We start from the raw sequence: 23,733 nt of genomic DNA, 5'->3' as shown, positions 1-23,733 counted from the left end.
CTTTTCAGCCCATCGTTATGACCACCATGATGGAAGAAGCAAGGGGGGGCACGGTAGCCTCCTCGAGCTCGGAGTCAGCCTCGGAGGAGGAACTGACCGAGGCCGTGAGGAACCTCGAAGTCCAATTCGAGAAGGTTCGATCCCGTAAGGAAGATCCTCGGGAGATAACCGAGGAAGACGACGATGGCGAGGAAGAGCAGCCTTCCCTTCCGGCGCAGCCGGAACCTAGGCCTCAGGATGGCTCGGCGGCCATTTTGTCTGCGATCCAGTCCTTATGCTCTGAGATAAGGACGAGATTACCACGGCCCAGGCCGGAGGACCCGCAACCTGGCCCGTCGGGAAGTCCTCAGAACAAACGTCGGAGGACCCAACCCTCTCCTCCACTCGCCCCCGTAAGGCCTACAGTTCCCTCCTCATCCTCCCACGAGTCGGGAGATGACGGTGCGATGGGCTCGACGACGGGTTCTGAGGGCGGTGAAGATGACGGAACGGGTCTCCCGTCGCACGGGCCTCGCCGCCCGACGAGATTGGCTCATTCCACGTCATGATCGCCAGGGCGTCCGAATTGTTCCAGCTCTGCCCGGAGGAGCAGAAAAATGAAGGTTTCCTCTATCAGCGCCGGGAGGCCAAGAGGAAGACTGTCATTGCGGTGCCTCTAATCGATGACATCTGGGAGGAGGGCCTGTCTGTTCTCAAGAACCCCTCCACGGCACCAGCCAAACGGGACCAGTACGAGAAGAAGTACCGGGTCCCCAAAACCGCTCCCCTGTGCCTCAGGGCCCAGCCAACGCCAGACTCGGTCGTCTCGGCGGCGGCGAAGAAGAAAGCGGCGGGGTCAGGAGCCTCGATGTCGAAATCCCCGCCGGACGGCGAGGGAAAGAAGTTGGACGCCATGGGGCGGCGGGTCATTTCGTCGGCGGCGACAACAATCAAAGCGGCCAACGCCCTGGCGATCATGGCCCGTTACGACAGGGAGCTCTGGTTTAAGCTGGCCCCCATATTGGACTTCCTACCGGACGACAAGAGGTCCGAGGCCCTGGAAATACTTCAAGAAGGCGAGGTGGCGTCGGACCATGCCATAACGGTGGCAACCGATATTGCCGATACCGGATTCCGCCAGCTGGGCAACAGTGTTTGCCTACGACGACGGGGTTGGCTCCGGGCGACCGACTTCCGGCAGGACGTCCAGACCAGGGTGTTGGACATGCCGTTCGACAGCAGCAACTTGTTCGGGAAGGCGGTGGACGAATCCCTCCAAGCCATAATGACGGACAAGGAGACTGCCTGAGCCCTTCAGCAACGACGGCCCTTTCGGAGCTCCGGAGGCAGACAGGGTGCCTCCAAGGGATCCAGCGGTGGCTCGTCGTCCTACCGCCAGGCGGCATGCTCCTCGTCTCAGGAGGCCTACAGGGGTCGCGGTAAGCAGGGAGCGCCTCGCCATCGTCGGCAAGGTGGCCAGGGCGGCAAGGCCACCACCTCCAAGCAGGACTGAACCGGCCGTGGTCTCGGGCCCCCACCGAAGCACCCTGGTGGGAGGCCGGCTGACGAATTTCATCGGCGTGTGGAAGTCCATCTCCACCGACCTTTGGGTGCTGGATACCCTGGCAAGAGGACACTCTATGGAATTCCTGAAGAAGTGCCCTCACGTTCCACCTGTGGCCAGGAAGGAAAATCACGTCCCGCAACTGCTGTTGGAAGTACGGGCGATGCTCAGGAAAGGCGGCATCGAGCTTGTCCCGAAGGGGCTCTGGGGTGTACTCAAGGTACTTCCTCGTCAAGAAGAAGACGGGCGGCTGGCGCCCCATCCTGGACCTTCGTCGTTTGAACAAATACATCAGGTCACAAAAGTTCAGGATGGTCACCCTCCAGCACGTACTGAGACAGCTGGAGGAAGGCGACTTTCTATCGCCGTTGGACCTGGAGGACGCATACTTCCACGTTCCCATCCTCAAAAGTCACCGAAAGTTCCTCAGGTTCGTCATCCAGGGAAGCCACTACCAATTCAGAGCACTGCCGTTCGTATTGAAGTCGGCCCTCAGGGTCTTTACCAAGTGCCTAGCACCTGTGGCGGCGCAGCTGCGCCTGCAGGGGATTCACGTCTACCCCTACCTGGACGACTGGCTCATCCGCTCAAGGACGAGGGAACTCGCCGTCGAACACACTGCGAGGACCGTCCAGCTACTCACAGACCTGGGATTCGCCATAAACTACCCAAAGTCCCACCTGGTGCCATCGCAGGTGGCCCTGTTTCTGGGAGCGAAGCTCGATACAGTGAGGCGCCTGGCGGCACCGTCGGAAGAACGGACGAAGACCATTCTAGGCAAAGTGCAGCGCCTGCTAGCCACGGACGTGGCCAGGGTGAGGTCCATTAAGTCCCTCCTGGGGATGATGTCCTCTTGCATCTACCTGGTGCGCCTCTGCAGACTACGGATGCGCCCTCTTCAAGAATTTCTCGACGCCCGTTGGATGCAGGCGACGGGCACCTTCGAAGACAGGGTCTGCCTCAACGAGGTGTTCCGGCGGGCGATTCAGTGGTGGGGCGTTCGAGCGCACCTCAAGGCGGGCAAGGATTTTCAGATGCGGGCGTACCAGGAGACGGTGACGACCGACGCCTCCCTGGAAGGTTGGGGTGCCCACACCGGAGATCTCCACGCAAGAGGCCTTCTGGCTCCCGGAGGAGAGGCTCCTGCACATCAATGTCCTGGAACTCCGAGCCGTGTTCTGGGCTCTCAAATCGTTCCTCCCGTCTCTCAAGGGCAAGGTGGTGCGGATCTTCATGGACAACACCACGACAATGTTTTACATATGGAAGCAGAGAGGCACCAGATCCCCAGCCCTATCGAAGGAGGCACAGGATCTGTGGCACTGGGCGGTCGCCCAGGGGATGTTCTTGGTTCCCTTCCACCTGGCAGGAGAAAGAAACACCATCGCCGACTCGCTCAGCAGGGAGCTGCGCGCGTGTCACGAATGGGAACTGCGCCAGGATCAGGTGGATCAACTCTTCCGACGATGGGGCAAACCCCAAATCGACCTGTTCGCAGAAGCGACGAACTCTAAGTGCAAGAGGTTCGCCAGCAGGTTTCCCCAGCTGAGAAGCATGGGCGATGCGTTCTCGTTCCCCTGGGACGCCCTATACCTGTATGCGTTCCCTCCATTGCCGCTTCGACCCATCAACCTGCTCAGGAGGTCCCGGTGCAGGATGATCCCCGTCGCACCGGCGTGGCCGAGGCAGATCTAGTTCCCGGACCTTCTGGACTTGTCAACGTCCCCTCCCATCAAGCTGTCGGCGGACGCGGACCTTCTCTCCAGAGAAGGAGGCGCCATCTTCCACCACGACCCGGCGTCGCTGAACCTGCAGGCTTGGCTCCTGCAGCGCTAGAGTTTGGAGGCTACGATATACCGGCCGATTGCAGAGAGGTTCTTGTAAAGGCCAGGGCGTCCTCGACTCTCAAATGCTACGGTCATAAGTGGAAGAGGTTCTCTATCTGGTGCCGAGCACAGAAGATCAACCCCCTACGGATTACGGCCCCTCAAGTGCTGCCGTACCTGCTATCGCTGGCAAAGGCTGGGCTAGCCCATGCCTCCATTAAGATTCATCTGGCGGAGATCTCCAGATATACCAGAACCGCAGGACGGACGTCCCTGTGGTCCCATCGACTGGTAAAAGAGTTTATGAAAGGACTGTTCCGGTCGTTCCCGCCGGTGAAGGCCCCGGCGTGGGAACTTAACGTGGTGCTGACCAGGCTCATGGGGCCCCCATTCGAGCCAATGCACTCCGCACCGATGAAGTTTGTGTCGTGGAAGACTGCATTCCTGGTGGCCATTACCTCCGCACGACGAGTGGGAGAGATCCAGGCCCTATCCTGCAAAGCACCGTACTTGACTTTCCATGCCTCGAGGGTGGTGCTTAGGACGCACCCCTCCTTTATGCCCAAGGTGCCGTCGGACTTCCATCTTAACGAGCCCCTGGTGTTACCTGTTTTCTTCCCGTCTCCTTCGTCGCCGGCCGAGAGGACTTTGCACTCGCTGGATGTGGCTAGAGCGCTGAAGTTCTACGTGGACCGCACAAAGAGTTTCCGGAGGACATCACAGTTGTTCGTGAACTTTGGACCTGTGAATCAAGGGAAGGCTCTCTCGAAGTCTTCTATTTCCAGATGGCTCTCCGGCTGCATCATGCACTGCTACCGGTTGGCTAACCGACCACTGCCAGGCCGTCCGAGAGCCCATTCGACCAGAGCGATCGCTGCTACTACGGCGTTCTTATCTGGTGTGCCCCTGCTGGACATCTGCAGGGCGGCTACGTGGAGGTCGACGCACACCTTCACGAGATTCTACTGCGTCGATTGGGATTTCAGGGAGGAGTCCTGGGTCGGCCAAGCAGTGCTGCGCAACCTGTTCGCTTAAGGTTAGCCTGGTGAGGAGGTAAGAGATGCTTAATATTGAGTTGTTGTATTGCTTAATGTTGAGCCTTTTGCCACCCCCTGTGGTTGTGCATGTGTGTACTGCTATTTATTCATGAGCATGTGAATCCATGCCAGACCCCATGCTGGAGAAGGAACAAGTTACTTACCTGTAACTGTTGTTCTCCAGCATGGGTCTGGCATGGATTCACATGCGAACCCTCCCGCCTACCCCTCTGCGGCTCTTCACTTGGTCATATTGCCACTTCACGTGCTACCAAATCAGAAGATGGCTGCCAGAGGCGGGGCTTAGGTAGAGGGCAGTCATTGGCTGTGGTCAGTATGACGCAGAGATCAGTGATTGGTTACTACTACGAAAGACAGATCAGAAACGAAACTGATACTGATTTTTTCTTTACCGAGGATTCCCAGCCTGACGACGGGGAATATTCATGAGCATGTGAATCCATGCGAGACCCATGCTGGAGAACAACAGTAACAGGTAAGTAACGTGTTCCTTACTACTGAAGACAGATGCATTGATTTACGGTTGGGTACCATTTAGGCAATGTTAGAGTTGAGTACATCTGGATAGTGCTGAGGTTGTTTAATGAACCTTGAATAACACAAGATTGATGTTTTGCATCAGAATGTGAACTAAAGCCTTAACTTTCCCTAACAGTACTCTGGACATTGGATTAAGTACAATATCAATATACTGACATGGTATTTGCCAGCTACATCTGAAAACATGGCTGATAGGTTCAGTTAGATTACCCAAATTCCCACATATGGGAAGGGGACCAACATCAGTTGAAATTAATATAGGACTGTTGCAGGACATCAGAGCTTGGGAGTCTTTGTGGCGAATGATTGTGACATTCTAAAGTCTCGTACAAACGTTCAGTCAGCCGGAGAAATGGATTAGATTCCGTATTGGTGAAATATTTATGTATGCTAGTCCACAGTTCCCTTGTTTCCCACAGCCCCCCTCTATGCTTCGACCCTCTAGTGGCATAATGATCCTGGTAGCACCAGACTCGGCATGGCTGGTATGGTTTCTAGACCTTCGTTTCCTTTCTCTGAGCCAATTGAGTATGCCTGGGGTACATCGTACACTTCTAACCCGGGGAATTGTCAAGATGTGTACCACAGCCCAAGTTCTGGGGCAAGTTTGTTTCAACTGTTCACAAAATGAAGCACTGTGTTTACGAGAGTGCATGTATGCCTTAATTGCTGTACTACACTGCTTCGTTAAACGTTTACTTTAGCCAAAGCCGTCTTTATGGGGGCATCCATCTGAGTACTTGTAACCGCCATCTCCATTGGAGTACTCGTAATCACCATCTCCTACCAGAAAGATTACTGTCCGCTGTCTACTGTGACTTTAAAGCTAGTTCCCACGTGTGAGCTCAGCGTGTTTTGTTTGGCTGATAAATAATTGTAACGCATTCCTCAATGCATTTTCATTTGCTAGACTGATGAGGAAAAATCCAAGATCATTCCATCAAAGAGATTGAGGAAAAGTGTTGGAGTTCCTTCTTACATGGACAGAACATCCAATGTTGGTAAATCGTAACTTCTGCTTTTCAGCAGGCCTCCACAGAAAGTCCCTGTCTATGTGGGCATTTCTCAACAAATTCCTGCGTAGGCTTTAGCCATTCTAAAGCAAACTGGAGCATCCACGTTTCAGTAGCTGCACATAATACAAATGGCAGGATAATAACGGTGCTTCATGTTGATGTCCAGCTGCACTAACTCTACTGGGCGGGACCATGAAGAACGTTTCACAGCTTTACAAAGCAATATTATGTGGAAGTTGATGGGAGTGCCTAGCCCACCGTGAGACGGTCTGTATTTCGGAGCTTACTTCATAAAGGTACTCTTGGTGTCTTCTTACCTACCCATATGGATTTACTGCATTGTAATCTATCCAGTCATTTGGATCTATGAAAGATCCAATGCTGTGTGGCTCGTTGAGCAAACTAAACAAGCTGCAACACGACTTCAACCTGAATATGGAGCTGGCCCCTGGGCATAGTCTAGAGCCTTCATTGGTCAGGACAGAATAACACAATGAGGTGGTTGTGCTGCTATTTCTAGGTTTATTATCATTGCTTTGGCATTTTGTAATGCAGAGTATTCACCAGGCATATGAAGGACACATATTCAAAGTCTGAGACGTTGAAAGATCCTGACTGTAGAACTGCAGTACAGGTAAGTTACCCATTCTTCTCTTCAATTGCGGAAGTGCCCTCATCTTTTTTTAATGAAGTCTGAAAATTAAAGTTTGTTTTATGTCCAGAAAAATATGATTAACTCTGCATTTCTCTTCTAGGGCCACACCTTCAAGAAGGTTGTACTGACCATCTACATTTGTGGAAATCTAGCATTCCTGGTCACCTTTCTGGCAGCGGTCTACCAAATATAGAAGCCATCCAGGAATTTCAAGTGCAAGTGTAAACCAGAAAGTGACGCAGACCTGAGAAGATTTTGGAACTTTTCTGTCTTCCTGGACTCAAATGGACTCTTGAATTTTGACAAAAGCTTTTTTCCACCAGCAGAGGGTGAAAAGGGGGCATTCTCGAGCAGGCAGGGTGCTAGGTAACCAAATACAATCCCATGCATTTGTGTTTCCTTGGCAGGTATGCCCTCGATGACCGGAACATAGGCTTCCCGAGCCCTTAAGGGACTTAGCTCTGGATTCCAGGATTGTGGCTAAGGTCCAAGTATTCTTTCCCTCTACAGACCCATTGAGCGTGACCCGTGGCCTGCCTTGGTGCCCCTGTTATCTGATGGCTTCTAATCTGCAACCAGTTCTAGTTTGTAGTATAAGATACGTTACCACCAAAGCATTCTAGCCTCACTTTCAAGGGCACAAAGTATCTTCTGTCTAATTCCCTCTCCTATACTGAAAAGGTGATTTCTGGATGTATTGATACTTTTGTATTCCCTGGGCGCCAAATTACTTTGCCAAATCCCACAAATGCCTCTTGTTAACGGAACCCTTTAGTGCTTTGTACTTTGGTCTTTGTGTTTGCAAATTGTGTTCAGGATATCCGACAGTGGTCTGTCAGTATTCCGATTGTGTAGATGACTGGGAGCAAACACAAAGGATTTTAATTACGTTTTGATTACATTTTACTGAAAGTGGAAGTGACATGAAGAAGGTAAACCATTTGGGACTACTTTAATTTCCATTTTTTTATTTTTATTACGGACGTCAATCTTAGGTTTCTTTTGAAGTTACAATGTGTTATTAAGCAAATGTAAATTTACATTACGCGCAGCAAGACAATGACACAGCCTCATATGAAACCACTTTACATGAGCAGAGATCTTTCTCCCAGTATAGCTCGTCAGGTCGTGTTATTTTTGTTTGCATTCTGAAGTGCATTCATAATATGTGGAATCAAAACTACAATTACCAGAATGCATTTAATAAAAGCAGAACTAGATGAGTAATACAAGTTTCTGTGGCCAAATAGATTGACATTGTGTGCTCCTCCCAAGTCTGACCTGCAAAAGCAACTTCACCTCAAACGGCTACATTCTTTTCATTTTCTTTTGTTCCAAAAAGATTTTTAAAGAACCGATTTACTGAACTGACTATTGTATCTGAGAAATGGATTTCTGGTTCATTGTACTTAGTTGAACACGCAATGATTACCTTTATCACGTGAATGCAGAAAAATTGCATGTTCTGCTCAGGGCTGGTGTGTAAATATCATGGAACGTGTCACACATTGTGTTAGTATTGAAACAGCTGAACGTTTTGCAAAGCTCTGTAAAGTATCTCCTGGTAGACTAGACCGTCGTCATCGGTCCATGATACACTTAAAGGGCACGGTTGCAAAAAGAAGATATGCACAGCAGCGCCCCAGAATGGTAGATGCAGACCGGATTACTATGTGGCTGCTTTTAATCATTGACCTGGTTCTACCATGAGTTGGCGCCGCATTGAGCTTGCTTTTGATATGTGCAATATATCTCACCATTCGACAAAATAAAGGAAACGCACCCAAAAAATGTAGTGGTTTTTATACTATCTTGTATTAATGTAAATTGCTTATTGAATCCATGACTTGATTGTGATTTTTTTTCTCTTTTTTTTTTTACCCGTACCATACTTTACTTCATCAGAAATTCCACAGCTAGTGAACATGGCTTGCTTCGGTGGCATAATAAAATATAATGCATTAACTAAGCAAATGTTCAAACACACATAATGCCTTGAAATAACTAGTTTTTCTTTTGCCATTCAAAACATCGAATGTCAACATTTTGAGCATTTCAGAACAGTGGGTATTTTGCCAAATCTGAGGAATTTGTAACCAAATTCCTCATTGGGCATCGCTTTCAGAAATGTCTTCAAAACTTGCTCCACCTTTTAGCTATACCGTTTTTACTTCGGCTCAGGGACTTACTTTGTTTTTATGAATGTTTAGTTTTTAATATCTTTCCTATTCTGTTGTGCATCGTGTTCACTAGTGGCCTTACCCCAGAATTATTCTGTGCATTCCAAAAGAACTATGTTGAGGTGGGGTGTTGTGTATGTCCAGAGGTTGGTGCTGCCATGTCAGTGGAGACTCTGTTCCTGCCTTTGGTAGAAGGACACCGTTCAGGGTAGGGTAGGTACAGGTGGGCAAGGAGAAGCCAACCATAAGACTTAAGTTGCCAACAGTGCCTCAATTCATAAGGTAACATTAGAATAAAAATGTTCCATTTCATTAGGATGACATCATCACTAATTGAGCAGAAGCGCGAGGAGTTCAGTGCAGCGACTTGCTCTTAAATGTATAATGTCTTGGCATCGTTGTGCTAGAAATTATAGGTTTCTAATTCTTTTTGAAGTTGATGTGCTGCTCATAAAATTAGTTTTGATAATCCCTCCTTCCAAAACACATTACACGAGGATACTGATAGCATTATTGCAGGTAAAACTTGGACTGGTTGGCTGTTATTGGCATTGCTTTTAATTCTCAATTGTTCAGGACTCCATTGTGAGACTGTCGAGCATCGTTTCATGTGAAGAGATGATGCAGTTATTCTGTCTTGCACATAAATGACGAGCAGACATAGGTGTACGTACGTCTGTTCCTGTCAAACACATTCCTGATCCAGGTGCTGAATTTCAAAATGTCGCATCAGTTTCCCAACAATCTCCTGTTTGGAGATGGTCGGAGGTTATTTCTCTACTGTACTATATTAATTTACAGAAAAAGGTTTACCATCATGCATACCGATTTTGAAAAATAATTTGCTGAGAATTCTCTTACTGTTCAATTGTTTTCCAAACTTACACTGCTACTCTCCATAGGTGATTTCTCTCTCAAAAGGGAAGTATTCAAATGTGTGTTCTTGTGTTTTATTCATTTAGAGTAATTTGTATGTTATTAGAAATCAAGCTTTGATATATAAACCGTTGTCAATAAGGGATTATTTATGTCCGTCTCACTACTTGAATAAATGTTACATCTTGGAATAATGAAAAATGTGCCTTTTTAAAAAGTGTATTTAGTGTTTTTATTTCTGGATTATTTCACAATAAAATAAACCTCAGTTGAAAATAGCATTAAACCTTTGTTTGCGTTTTTGAATTGTCACAATGCCTTAATTTCTTACCACTAAATATGAATGCCAGTGATTCCTGAAACAAGTATTGAGAAAGGCAGCTGTTGTTGTTTTTTAATGTTTGTGTTGTGTGACAGTGGACGGCCAATGTTTTGCATTTGACTGCCTCCTTCTGTCTGGGAGAGAGATCACCAGACAGACTTGCAGTGCACTATGCTATCTCACAAATAAAAAGCCTGATAATGCCTCAGAGTAGCAGGCTGCTTTTGAGAGAGGTGCAATAGCTCTGAATTTGCTTAAGCTCTATTGTCAGGCTTAAAAAGTTCTCCAGAACGACTTGTGATGATGAACACACCGTAGATGCTAGCAATGTTGAGCACTTTGATTCACTGTAGCAGAATATCTGCACTTTACATTTCTAAACCCATTTTAGGAGCTGGTAGAAGCAAACATAATTTTCACCTTTCATTGTAGTGGGTAGAAAAGAGGATATTACATCTACACTTTTTTTTTGGGTCATTGACCTCACGCCCTTAGTTTTGGTAATACGATATATACCAATAAAATGACATGAATATTAAGATCTCATAATGCAGATTAATTTTATTGCCAAGAGCTGGAAATTAAATTAAATGCAAACACCTCGAGGTACCACTCGTGAGGTACTATGTTGAGTCTCAACATACATATCCTTGTGGATTCACTTGACAATGTAGCAGGTATTGAAAGGAAACGTCTATGTGAACAACCATGTATACATCGAATGGCATCACACTGTGTAACCCTGGGAATATATAAATTATGTTTAATTACTTCCTAAGTAAAATATATGGATTACGTTCTATTACTCTTAAGGTGATTCAGTATGCATACTTATAATATACCCTTCGCATACTAGTAATTTTTTACTTTCTTTAATTTCTTATTTTATTATGTTTTTACAGCAAGTGTCACCATGGACTTTGACCTTATTTGTTACCTACTTAAATTTTAATTCCATTTAAACTGCTTGTTTTATGCTTTGAATAGATCACCTTGTCATTAACTAGGATTGTATTTATCCATTAAACTATACCTCCATAATTAGGGCCGCAATGTTTACACTCTGCTGGTGCATGCAGTAACTTAATTGCATTTTCCATGGTGACGATATTGCGTCATTTTAAAGCCAGCTATCGGTAATGACCGTTTTTCCCACACTTGCTTCAATATTATTCAGACTAGGGTGAGCTTGACTTTCACTCCCCAGTTTATCTTCACTTTTGGCAACTGCGCATAATAATTTCTTGGCACTATTTTTGTATAATAGAAATGATATCTTTTTGCAGAATTGATTACATGTTGTACTTCCCAATGAGTTAATTCAGAATACCCACTCATTAATTGATTAGGTGACAGAATATTCTAAAGGTATGTCCTTAAGTTATTTTGTAATTCTTATAACTAGCAAAAACTCCTTATCTATTCTTTAGTTCATCAGAAATCAAATTATTCTCTGTAGCCATAAACCATGATGGCTTCTATCTAATAATATTTTGATTGCTACTACAACCTCTGACAGAGGAGTTGGGGTTACCTCTAGTAAATTACTTTATGGCACACAGTTTTATGGCTATATCCTGTCAATATATTGGCATAGCAAAGACAGTTACCTATATTTGATTATTTTCCCTCTAGGGAGCACATTTTGAATGTAATTTTGGTCCTGATGGAGTTTGCATCTCTTTACACCAAAATGTAGCGACACGACCTAGAACCTACTCGACCTAGGAAGGACTTCTAATGCCATGAACTAAAGTTAAAATATGTAGGTTCCAACTAGGTTGCTAGCAGAAATCCCAACACCTTTGTACTGTTATTTTTTTGTTGAGTTTACATTTTTGTATTTTGTAGGTTTTTGCTGTACTATGTACTTGATGATTTTGAAAACTCTAGGGTAATGTCGTATTTTTGCATACATACACCATTAAACCCCAGGAGCTGTTGATTCAATGGTGTTTAACAGTTGCAATATGCACTAAGAAAGGATTGATTAACATGCATTAATTAACCTTGTAAAAATAATCCCTAAGAAAAGTTCTCATTTACTTTTTGGAAGTTGTTTAATGCTAGTTTTACAGTGGGAATGATGTTATGTTGGTGTAAAGAGGTGGAAAGAGAGGAGAGAACCCATCAATACAGTTAATCACCTTTTTTTCGTCGTCTTGCAGGTAGGAGTTGAAAAATATCTGTACGAGTTGGTGATTAAACACAAAGGTGATTCCGAGATAAAACTATCTGGATGGGGAAATAATATTTATTTGTTTTTATAGCACAATTTATACCATTCCTGAGTTTGGTTTCTAAGCGCGGATCTGGGATTCCAACCTCTGTTGCTCTGCGTGGTCTTGCTTCCAAGACCAGCGCGTTGCCCCTGTGCTATCCTCTGTTCACAAGTCAGTGAAGGGGCCTATGCTAAGAGAACGTATCGTCATTTGTCCAATGTGCTATCCCTCTAGTGTCCACACCCAGGAAGCATAGTTTAATTTGTTCACAACTTGTTTTAAGTGGTCCAGTTACTTAGCTTTAATAGATGTTCCAGAAAATGGTCGTTCTTCAGGAATCAGTTGCTGTGTGGATATTCACCTACTGTAGAAAAATCATGTACTTCCCCACTTTTGCCCTAAGTCATCCTAGACCTACTGGGGCAAGACTATGCACCCACCCCCCAGTTGCCCTATGAGATCTCTGTGTGTAGGATTGCCTCTCCCTGGATCCTTTCCAGGCTGAAGAAATTATGACCCTCCTGCTAAAGTTTACCCACCACAGGTTCTTAGGCTGTCAAGGTTGAAAACTCCTTTTTTAGCTGTCGTGGCTTTGTAGACACCACCATAAAGTGTAATGGAGCCCTAGCAGACTTGAGCTTATGGCCCTTAAATCAGTAGCATATCGTGCAGTGGATGGGATGCAGAGTAAATCTTACACCAAATGGTCAAACCAACTCAGGAAGAAGGCAAAGTCTTTTTGTGCTGTTTTATTATCAATTGTCTAAAGCTGGGAGTTACAACAGACATCAACTGACACCGCACAGCATCATTTAATTCAGCTCAACTAATTTCATAAAAAATTACAACATCTATATAGCAAAAATCCATTATATGTGACGCCATATTATGTGGCAAACAAGAAAGTATACTTTCTAAAAGGGATCGGGTTGTGATCGAGTCTCTACAGTCAGGTGGACAACTCATGCCCACCACTAGTGCAAGTCATCTTCAACAATTATTTGACACAAAGCTCATCATTGGCTATCAAACTATAAGGCTCTTCGTTATATGGCCTCCTATAATTGGTTGCCCTTCTGGAACATTCGGCTCACCAACAGCATGTAAACTGGTACCACAGGTGTCAGTGGGTGGACTTTGACCATGTCGCCCAACCCAATTAGCCCAACATCTCATCACTCATGCCTTTTGCCATTCAGATCCCTTTTGAACTTGACCTTTCAAAGTATCCTTGCTCCTGAGAATACATGGGAGTGTGATCATGCGCTTAAATCTAGAGCTGCAAGCCCAATTTCTATTTCTAGCCATAGTCCACGTGACAGGAGACTGCAAATCTGCCCATTTCCTAGCATTTAATTGTCTTAAATGAATAAAACTTGGCACACATGGTGTTCTTTCTTTGCACCTTAACAAGGGGAGACTCAACTTCTCACTTTCACTGTGCTTCAAAGATAGATAACCAGTTCTTGTCTGCTCAGCCTTTGACACCAGTCCTGACAGCCTCTCTCAATCTTTCCACAATTCCAGCTGCTTTCTAGCTGCAACAACATTTTCAGCCATCTTCTCCATGGGCTTTCAGCTTACTAAAGTTGTGACACTGAAGTCCAGATTCTATATAATGGCAGCACCGCCTGCAGTGTATTCACTATGTATAGCTAGCTTCTATGATCACGTAGTCTACTTGCATTGCTGCATCTGTATAGCTATAAAATGGCTTGTATTTTCTGCAGTTCTTCTCACACATGTAATCATCACTTTGCATATGAAAGTTTACTCAATTCCTTACTTCGTCATCAGATTCTATAAGGTCCATACATCCTCTTCTTCAGCCACTCATCTCTCGTGACGTCACCAACTTCTTTTCCTCTCATCTTAATATTCCTTCGGGGGTTTCTTCAAAGAGATTGTCATCTCTTCGGGGATACATCAGATGGGGTTTTCTTAGTGGGTACCTTTTCTCAAAGACTCTCCGGAATAGGAACAACCACTAGTGTCATGCATGGCTCGATTTTTGGCTTCCAGCATATAGGAAGGAGGGGGCGGGACTTCCTGCAGAGGCATTCGGCTGCTCCTCTATACTCCCCCTACCTCCCCAACACTCCTCTGGTTGATTCATCGACCACACCTTCATTGATCTCCACATTTTGATTTCTTCTCTTGAACTGCTTCTTCGGGGTCCAAATCTTCCCTACTCCCTTCAGGGATCCTGTTGATTTTACATTTTCATCTACACTCCAGGTCATGTAGCTGCGCTGTCCATTCGGAGTACAATAGACCCATCATCCCACATACTTTTTGTGGTTCTTTGGATACAAGAACTGTTCCCTCAGGTGCTAAGATGCTGGCCTCTATAGATTTTCTGATATCTTGATCTGTCTACTCCTTGGGTCCAAACCCTGATTCAACATTGATCATTATCTTCATTCCTACTGACTTTTTTGTTGTCTTCTTGCACTGTGTATTTATTTTGATTACACAGAATCCAAACATGATCATCACTAATACTGCTGCAAGAAACCTAAAGGTGTTCTCCACCCATTGTGGAACCCATGAGAAGACTCAAACCAACTCATCTGCAATGTGCTCTGTCTCATCTTCCATCTGGTTGTGCAGTTTTGTCAGCAACGTCATGGCCTCTGTTAAGGTCCCATTCTAGCAATCGTTAGAAGGTATAAATGTGCAAAATGATAGCCCGATTTTGGCCCAAACTCCTCCAACTATTGCTGTGATCATATCAAGGACATATCTGTTGTGTAGAGTCATCAGTCGTATGGCTCTCAACTCTTCCTTGATATCATTAAATCCCTTTATCGTGGTGTTGATCATTTGCAGGAGCTCCCAGCAAGTGTTTTGCAACCACTTCGCATTGGCCACCGTCTGTATCCCTGGCATAAAGATAGTCGTGAATGTTGCAGCAGTCTAGCTAAACAACCTGTGCTTATATGGAATAGCATCAAAGTCTTCTATTGATTTTGCTGAGAAATAGTTCTCCCTCTTTGTTCGATTGAGAAATTCAAGTGCTCTTCTCCTTCTCAAATGGGCATCCACTTTTGGAAATTCGCCAATGTTAAGGTCACTCTGTCGAATCACTAGCACTGGAACATAGATCAGCACTAAGGAACATATACCCCCGCAGTCCTTGAGCAGCTTCATGTAGGCCCTGGACCCACAAGCCCAATATTGATCCATCAGGACTGCTGATCCTTTCTTCAAACCTGGTACGTCAAGAATTTGGCCTCACTGGTGATTCTCTCCAACTTTCCTTATTTCAATATTCCTGAAACATAAGGACGCACTCTATAGGGGCAATATCTGCAATGGTCCTCCTTTATCGTCGACCCATGTCAACAATTCTGCAATCTTTGGCCATTGATCCTTGCATTAGTTTTCTGCATTTTTCACAACTACTTCCCATTGTTCGGTTAATGCTGCTGCTTTTCACACTAGTCCATCAACCCATCCTTTGTTAGTAAGCACTGTTCCTTTGATTTGTAGTTGGCATCTCTCCCAACATTCACGTATTTCCTTGCCATCTTTATCTTTGTGTTGCAGAGTCTTGTTTTCTTCCGTCTTGATTCCTGCTCCATTAATTCCAGGCTGTTCATATCTTACTACTAGATGCCTTGTTTCTGGCTTCTCTCTTGTCTTTAAGTCTTGCATATAATTATCTTCTCTTTGATTTGTCGATTTATTCATCCACACTATGGACGCTGTTCAGCTTGGAACTGTCCTCTTTTCATGCACAGTGCGAGATGCGTCAGGCAATGCCCTCTTTTCACTGATACTTTTGTGGCAATTAATATTTTAGAGGTTCCCATAGCATAAGGTATCTGGGAACAAACTTAGCAACTCTCCTTAGATGTTTTCTCTCCCACCTTTTTCATGTGCTGATACCACATGTTATTACCCAAGTGTGCTGTACTATCTAGATATGCTTTTATCCCACCATTATCTTCGCCAGCATGGGGTCGGGCATGGATTCACATGCTCATGAATATTCCCCGTCGTCAGGCCTGGAATCCTCGGTATAGAAAAAGTCAGTATCAGTTTCGTTTCTGATCTGTCTTTCTCAGTAATAACCAATCACTGGTCTCTGGGTCATACTGCCCCCAGCCAATGACTGCCCTTTCCCTAAGCCCCGCCCCTGGCAACCATCCTCAGATTTTTACCGCATGTTCAAGTGTTGGGAGTCCTCGTGCTTAGCTCTAGAGCTTTTGTTGTGTTTTCGCGCTTTTTTCAGGACATTTTCTCATTTTTTCGGTTAAATAGAGCCTCAAGCTCCACCGTTTCTACTTCCGATCAACGGGGATCCGTTTCGGAGTTTCTACGCCCCTCAAGGGTGAAGATTTCGTCGAGTTACGCTTTTGGAGGATTCCAGAAGTTCCGAGGCCTACCCCGGACATGGCCCAGGAGAAAGGGAGCTCGACGCCCGGGAAGCTGTTCAGGACCTGCCCTGGATGCCAGCTTCAGAACATTTTCAAGGAGGAAAAGCATTCGTTATACCTCTACTGTCTCCATGAGGACAAGACGCACAAGGAAAAGGACTGCGCGTTTTGTGGGAACATGTCGGAGCAGACCATGAAGAATCGCCACCTCCGTCTCGCCAACTGGCTGGAAGGTAGGAGCCCGCCAGGTGAGAAGAAGAAAAAGAAGTCCGAGCGTTCTTCTAAGTCCTGTGAGGGTGCTCCTGTGACGGGGGCCCAACAAAAGGCTAAGCACCGCGAGTCCGCAGGCCAACGGTCGGGCTCCTTGGCTGCCAGGCAGGGCGCATCCTCCCGGCGCCATCGACCACGAGCCAACGTTCTGGCTCGGGTAAGAGGAAGTCCGAGAACCCGGCGAAGCTTCTGGAGAGGCCCCGGTCGATCTCGAAGATTCCGGCAAAGGGGGGAGCGAGGCTCGGAACCTCCCCCCAAGGTGAAGGCGCCAGGCGTACAGAAGGTGACGTTGGCCTTAATTCACCCTGCTAAGACCTCGATTGAGGATTTCACCGCGGCCCTGGCTCAGCCTGTGGAGGCTACACCAGTGGAGGCGCTCTCAGGAACCAGAGTCTCCCTGCCACCGCGGAAGGAGTCCTCTTTCAGGCCCATCGAGAAGACCCCCATGAAGTCCTCGTTGGAAAAGGTGGGGGAGGGGTTGGTGGCCGTCGTGGATACGGACACGACCTCTGAAGAGGAGCTCATCCAAGTCGTGGAGGAGGCCCAGCCCATCGGGAGGGATCCCGACGAGGGCGGACCTCTGCACGACGGTGACGCAGACGAGGCTCCTCAAGAGCCCTCACTCCCGTCGTTTCCGGTGCCGCAGGACACCTCGGCGGCCATTTTGTCAGCCATCCATTCCTTATGCTCGGAGATAAGGACTAGGTTGCCCCTTCCCCCGACGGAGGTGCCTGGGCCAGACCCGACGGAGGAACCGGAGCCGGGACCTTCGGAGAGCCCACCACCTAAGAGGAGGAGGACGCATCCTAGGCCTCCTCTCCCGCCTCTGCGGCCTTCTCTGCCCTCCCCCCGGTCCACTACCCACGGGGATGATACAGGCATGGACACGACTACGACGGGTATGGATGACGACGGAGGCGACGACGGGGCGTGTCCCCCGTCGCCCCCTGCCTGGGCGTCCCCGCCCGACGAGATTGGATCCTTCCATGCAATGATTTCCAGGGCATCCAAGCTTTTCCAGCTCTGCCCCGAGGAAAAGGAGGGGTTCCTTTACCAACGGCGCAAGGCTAAAAGGAAGATGGTCCTCACCGTACCGCTTCTTGATGACATCTGGGATGAGGGGCTCGCCCTCCTCAAGAACCCTGCCATGGCTCTGGCGGAGAGGGACCGGTACGAGAAGAAGTACCGGGTCCCCGACGCTGCCCCCTTGTGCCTTAGGGCGCAACCTACCCCGGACTCGGTCGTTTCGGCGGCGGCCAAGAAGAAAGCTGGGGGGGGGCCCCATCGGCCTCGACTTCAACCTCCCCTCCGGACGGCGAGGGTAGGAAGCTGGATGCGATGGGACAACGGGTCATCTCATCTGCAGCGACGACCATCAAGGCGGCCAACGCCCTGGCCATCGTAGCCCGCTATGACAGGGAGTTGTGGTTCAAGATCGCCTCTCTGTTGGACTTCCTTCCGGATGCCAAGAGGGCTGAGGCCCTGGAAATCTTGCAGGAAGGTGAGATTGCCTCGGACCACGCCATTACGGTGGCTACGGACATCGCCGACACCGGTTTCCGTCAGTTGGGCAACGGCGTTTGCCTGAGACGACGAGGATGGCTCAAGGCGACGGATTTCCGCCAGGACGTTCAGACCAAGGTTTTGGACATGCCTTTCAATGGGAACAACCTTTTTGGCAAGGCGGTTGAATCCCTTCAGGCGATCAAGACGGACACGGAAACGGCCCGTGCACTTGGTGTGCTCCAACAGCAACGGCCGTCCTTTCGGAGCTCCGGAGGCAGACAGGGTGCCTCCAAGGGAGCCGGCAGCAGCTTCTCTACGTACCGTCAAGCGGCAAGGTCTTCGTCGCAGGAGGCCTACAGGGGACGCGGCAAGTCAGGTGGATCCCGCCGTCGTCGCCAAGGTGGTCAAGGAGGCAAAGCGGCCTCCAAGCAAGATTGAACCGACCGTCGGGTCGGGCCCCCGCCGAAGCACCCCGGTGGGAGGCCGGCTGACTAAGTTTGTCGGCGTGTGGGAGTCCATCTCCACCGACCATTGGGTGCTGTACTCCCTGGCCCAGGGGCACGCCCTCGAGTTCCAGAAGAGGTGCCCCTGCATTCGTCCCGTGGCCAGGAAGGAAGATCACGTCCCTCAACTGCTGTTGGAAGTAAGGGCGATGCTCAGGAAAGGTGCCATCGAGCTCGTCCCGAAGAGGCTTCGGGGCTCCGGAGTTTACTCAAGATACTTCCTCGTGAAGAAGACAGGAGGTTGGCGTCCCATCCTGGACCTGCGACGACTAAACAAATACATCAAGGCACAGAAGTTCCGGATGGTCACCCTCTAGCACATGCTGGGACAGCTGGAGGAGGGCGATTTCCTGTCGTCGTTGGACTTGGAGGATGCTTACTTCCACATCCCTATTCTAAAGAGACACCGAAAGTTCCTCAGGTTCGTGGTCAAAGGGCGGCACTACCAGTTCAAGGCCCTCCCGTTCAGATTAAAATCAACGCCCAGGGTGTTCACCAAGTGCCTCGCACCGGTGGCGGCGCGGCTGCGCCTGCAGGGGATCCACGTCTACCCCTACCTGGACGACTGGCTCATACGGGCAAGGACAAGGGAGCTCGCCGTGGAACACACTGCGAAGACCGTCCAGCTGCTCACGGACCTGGGGTTCTCCATCAACTTTCCAAAATCCCACCTGGTCCTGTCGCAAGTCGCCCTGTTTCTGGGAGCACAGCTCAACACAGTGGCGCTGCGGGCCTCACCGTCGGAGGAAAGGATAAGGACCATCCTAGGAAAGGTGCAACGTCTGCTGGCCGCGGACGTGGCCAGAGTGAGGTCGATCAAGTCCCTCCTCGGAATGATGTCCTCCTGCATTTATCTGATGCCCCACTGCAGACTTCGGATACGGCCCTTGCAAGAATTCCTCGACGCCCACTGGATCCAGACGGGCAGCTTCGAGAACAGGATCCCGCTCGATGAAGCGTTTCCGTCGGGCGATACGATGGTGGGGTGTCCGCGCTCATCTGACAGCGGGAACAGGTTTCCTAGCCCCGGCCCACCAGGGGACGGTGACGACGGATGCCTCCCTGGAAGGTTGGGGAGCGCACACCGTGGGTCTCCACGCGAGAGGCCTTTGGCTCCCGGAGGAGAAGACTCTCCACATCAACATCTTGGAGCTCCGCGCAGTGTTCTGGGCCCTCAGGTCCTTCCTTCCGTCCCTCAAGGGCAAGGTGGTGAGGATCTTCACCGACAACACCACCACAATGTTTTAAATTCGGAAGCAGGGCGGAACCAGATCCCCTGCCCTATCCAAGGAAGTCCAGGATCTGTGGCATTGGGCTGTCGCCCAAGGGATGTTTCTGGTACCCTTTCATCTGGCAGGGATAAAAAACACCATCGCCGACTCACTCAGCAGAGAGCTGCGCTCGTGCCACGGGTGGGAACTGCGCCAGGATCAAGTGGACCGACTCTTCTGATGATGGGGCAAACCCCAGATCGATCTCTTCGCGACGGCGGCGAACTCCAAGTGCCGGAGGTTCGCCAGCAGGTTTCCCCAACCGAGGAGCATGGGCGATGCTTTCTCGCTCCCCTGGGACGGCCTGTTCCTTTATGCATTCCCGCCGTTGCCGTTGCTACTCCGGCTCGTCAACCAGCTCAAGAGGTCCCGGTGCAGGATGATCCTCGTCGCACCGGCGTGGCAGAGGCAGATCTGGTTCCTGGACCTTCTGGACTTGTCAGCGTCCACACCAGTCAAGCTGCCGACAGACGCGGATCTTCTGTCCAGAGAAGGAGGCGCCATTTTTCATCACGAACCAGAGTCGCTGAACTTGCAGGCCTGGCTCCTGCAGCACTAGAGTTTGGAGGATACGACATCCCAGCCGACTGCAGAGAGGTTCTTGCAAAGGCCAGGGCATCCTCAATTTAAGTGCTACGGACATAAATGGAAGAGGTTCTTTGTCTGGTGCCGTGCACAGAAGATTAGCGGATTACGGCCCCCCAAGTATTGCCGTACCTACTGTCATTGGCCAAGGCTGGCCTATCTCACGCTTCCATCAAGGTACATCTGGCTGCCGTCTCACATTACACCAGAACTACAGGGCGGGCGTCCTTGTGGTCTCATTGTCTGGTGAAGGAATTTATGAAAGGACTATTCCGATCATTCCCGCCGGTGAAGGCCCCTGCCCCGGCGTGGGAGCTCAACGTGGTGCTGACCAGGCTCATGGGGGGGGCCCCATTTGAGCCTATGCATTCAGTGACGTTGAAGTTTCTGTCGTGGAAGACAGCATTCCTCGTGGCCATCACCTCTGCACGACGAGTGGGAGAGATCCAGGCCCTGTCTTGCAAGCCTCCATACTTGACTTTTCACGACACGAGGGTGGTGCTGAGGACGCACCCCTCCTTCATGCCCAAGGTGCCGTCGGACTTCCACCTCAACGAGCCCTTGGTGTTGCCAGTTTTCTTCCCGTTGCCTTCGTCGCCGGCTGAGAGGACTTTGCACTCGCTGGATGTAGCTAGAGCGCTGAAGTTCTACGTGAACCGCACAAAGAGTTTTCGGAAGACATCACAGCTGTTTGTGAACTTTGGACCTGTGAATCAAGGGAATCAAGGGAAGGCTCTCTCGAAGACTTCCATTTCCAGATGGCTCTCCGGCTGCATCATGCACCGTCACCGGTTGGCAAACCGGCCTTTGCCAGGCCGTCCGAGGGCCCATTCAACCAGAGCGATCGCTGCTACTACGGCGTTCCTGTCTGGTGTGCCCCTGCTTGACATCTGCAGGGCTGCTACGTGGAGGTCGACGCACACCTTCACAAGATTCTACTGCGTCGACCGGGATTCCAGGGAGGAGTCCAGAGTCGGCCAGGCAGTGCTGCGCAACCTGTTCGCCTAAGGTGAGCCTGGTGAGGAGGTAAGAGTTGCTTAATGTTGAGTTGTTGCATTGCTTCATATTGAGCCTTTTGCCACCTCCCGTGGTTGTGCATGTGTATACTGCTATGTATTCTTATATTCATGAGCATGTGAATCCATGCCAGACCCCATGCTGGAGAAGGTACAAGTTACTTACCTGTAACTACTGTTCTCCAGCATGGGTCTGGCATGGATTCACATGCGAACCCTCCCGCCTACCCCTCGGCAGCTCTTCACTTGGTCATACTGCCACTTCACGTGCTACCAAATCTGAGGATGGCTGCCAGGGCCTGACTGGGAATATTCATGAGCATGTGAATCCATGCCAGACCCATGCTGGAGAACAACAGTTACAGGTAAGTAACTTGTTCCTTCTGCTTTTCTCTTGTATCTCCCCAATGCACGGTTTATGTAATACTCATGAAGCATATCAAAAAGAGTACCCCTCGTGGGGAGGAACATCTACCTCAGTAGAAGTAAGCAAAACAGGAGTAGTTCCTGTAGTAGGAGAAATCATAGAAGTCTCTTTCGCAATAGGAGCATCAATATCACGAGGAAGGCTAAACAGACACAAAGCATACTTGCACATATGTATCTCACAAACCAACCTATTAACCCCTGCCACATGTGGCATTCTGGAATTGGTTGGGCTTGCTCATTTCCCAAAACCATACCCTCTTCAACATTCCTCATCTTTACTACAATTGTTAAGGAAAAAACACTTTTACTCCGACAACTACAATAGATCTGGCATCTGCAATATTTCTTCTGCTATTGCAACCTTCTGATTACAGGGCATTTTTAGGAGCCTGTAAAAAAGTGTGAATATCGACATCTCTTCTGACAAGAGCAGGATAAGCTTGGAAGGATAAATACAAAAACAGCAAGTATAAGTATGTGGACATCTCCGTTTGTTAAAACCATAGAGGTAGCCCAAAAGATACTCAGTAAGAAACGAGTCCGGGAGTTGCACGAGTTTCCAGTTGTCAAATTCAAATTCGTAATTAGGCGTTTTTATAACACATCAATATCATTCTAAAGTTAATGTTTCAAAAGATTCCTGTGATTCTCAGCAAGGGTTTGCACACCTGCTACAAACTGCACTGATAGCAGGGCCTCTGTGACCAAATTGCATTGTATGCCCAAATTGCATTGTGTGATCCCAAACTGCATTGATAGGCCTCTCTCCCACTATAAAGGTGTCTCAAACTCAGCAGGGCCTCTGTGCCCAAATTCCATTGTGTGATCCCAAAATTGCATTTATAGCAGGGCCTCTGTGCCCAAATTGCATTGTATGCACAAATTGCATTGTGTGATCCCCAAACAGCATTGTGTGATCCCCAAACAGCATTGATAGCAGGGCCTTGTAAGAAGATTCAATTCAACACTACAGCTAAGTCAATGCCTAGTCTGGGATACTGAATGGAAACCCTTAATGATATATCTTTATGTCCAGTTCATGAGTTCTGGATGACTACCCCTATATAACACCCCTCTCTTAGAATCCCCCTGGCCCCACTGAGCCAAGAAGTAGTTCTGTTTTGCAAGTTTAAAAGGTTTATTTGGGAAAGAAGACAAAATATAGATACCACGCTTTTATAATAAATTAATAATCGATATTGCCCTTATAAATATAATGTTAATCAACAATGGGTAATCTGACACTAGCACACTTCTTTATAATCAATCAGGAGTTAGTATAGGATGGATCAAGTAGCAAAAATACTTTTATGATTTCAAGGGAAAAGCAATGAGGAATAAAAGGCAGTACAGAAATACTTGAGATGATTTTAGCAAAAGATAATATCACTTTTTCTCTGGCAATTCAGCCCCCTCCCCTATGCAATGTAAGACATGGAAGTAGATGGAAAGAGGAGCACACAGTTCTCAGGAATGCAATCAAATACAATACGAAATTCAGTTCCCCCCCAGCAAGCTTAGAGAAAACCG

At 48.4% G+C, this 23,733-nt stretch overlaps 1 protein-coding gene across 4 annotated transcripts in view; it reads left to right on the top strand.

Moving 5' to 3' along the window:
• The window catches only part of FRRS1 (ferric chelate reductase 1), a 730,440-nt gene extending 720,460 nt beyond the window's left edge, over positions 1–9,980 (top strand). For 2 of the 4 annotated variants that reach the window (XM_069641539.1, XM_069641540.1), the window contains exon 16: positions 6,739–9,980. In XM_069641539.1, the coding sequence (XP_069497640.1) occupies positions 6,739–6,831 (93 nt within the window). In that variant the 3' untranslated portion in view covers positions 6,832–9,980. The remainder of the gene's footprint in view (positions 1–6,738) is intronic. The other 2 variants (XM_069641538.1, XM_069641541.1) reach the window with 2 other exon arrangements.
• The last annotated feature ends 13,753 nt before the right edge of the window (positions 9,981–23,733 follow it).

Source organism: Ambystoma mexicanum, chromosome 1q (assembly GCF_040938575.1).
Source record: "Ambystoma mexicanum isolate Mex_15411 chromosome 1q, UKY_AmexF1_1, whole genome shotgun sequence".
Classification (NCBI taxonomy): Eukaryota; Metazoa; Chordata; class Amphibia; order Caudata; family Ambystomatidae; genus Ambystoma; species Ambystoma mexicanum.
The sequence above is the reverse complement of the archived record's forward strand: the minus strand, read 5'-3'. Positions and strand labels throughout refer to the sequence as shown.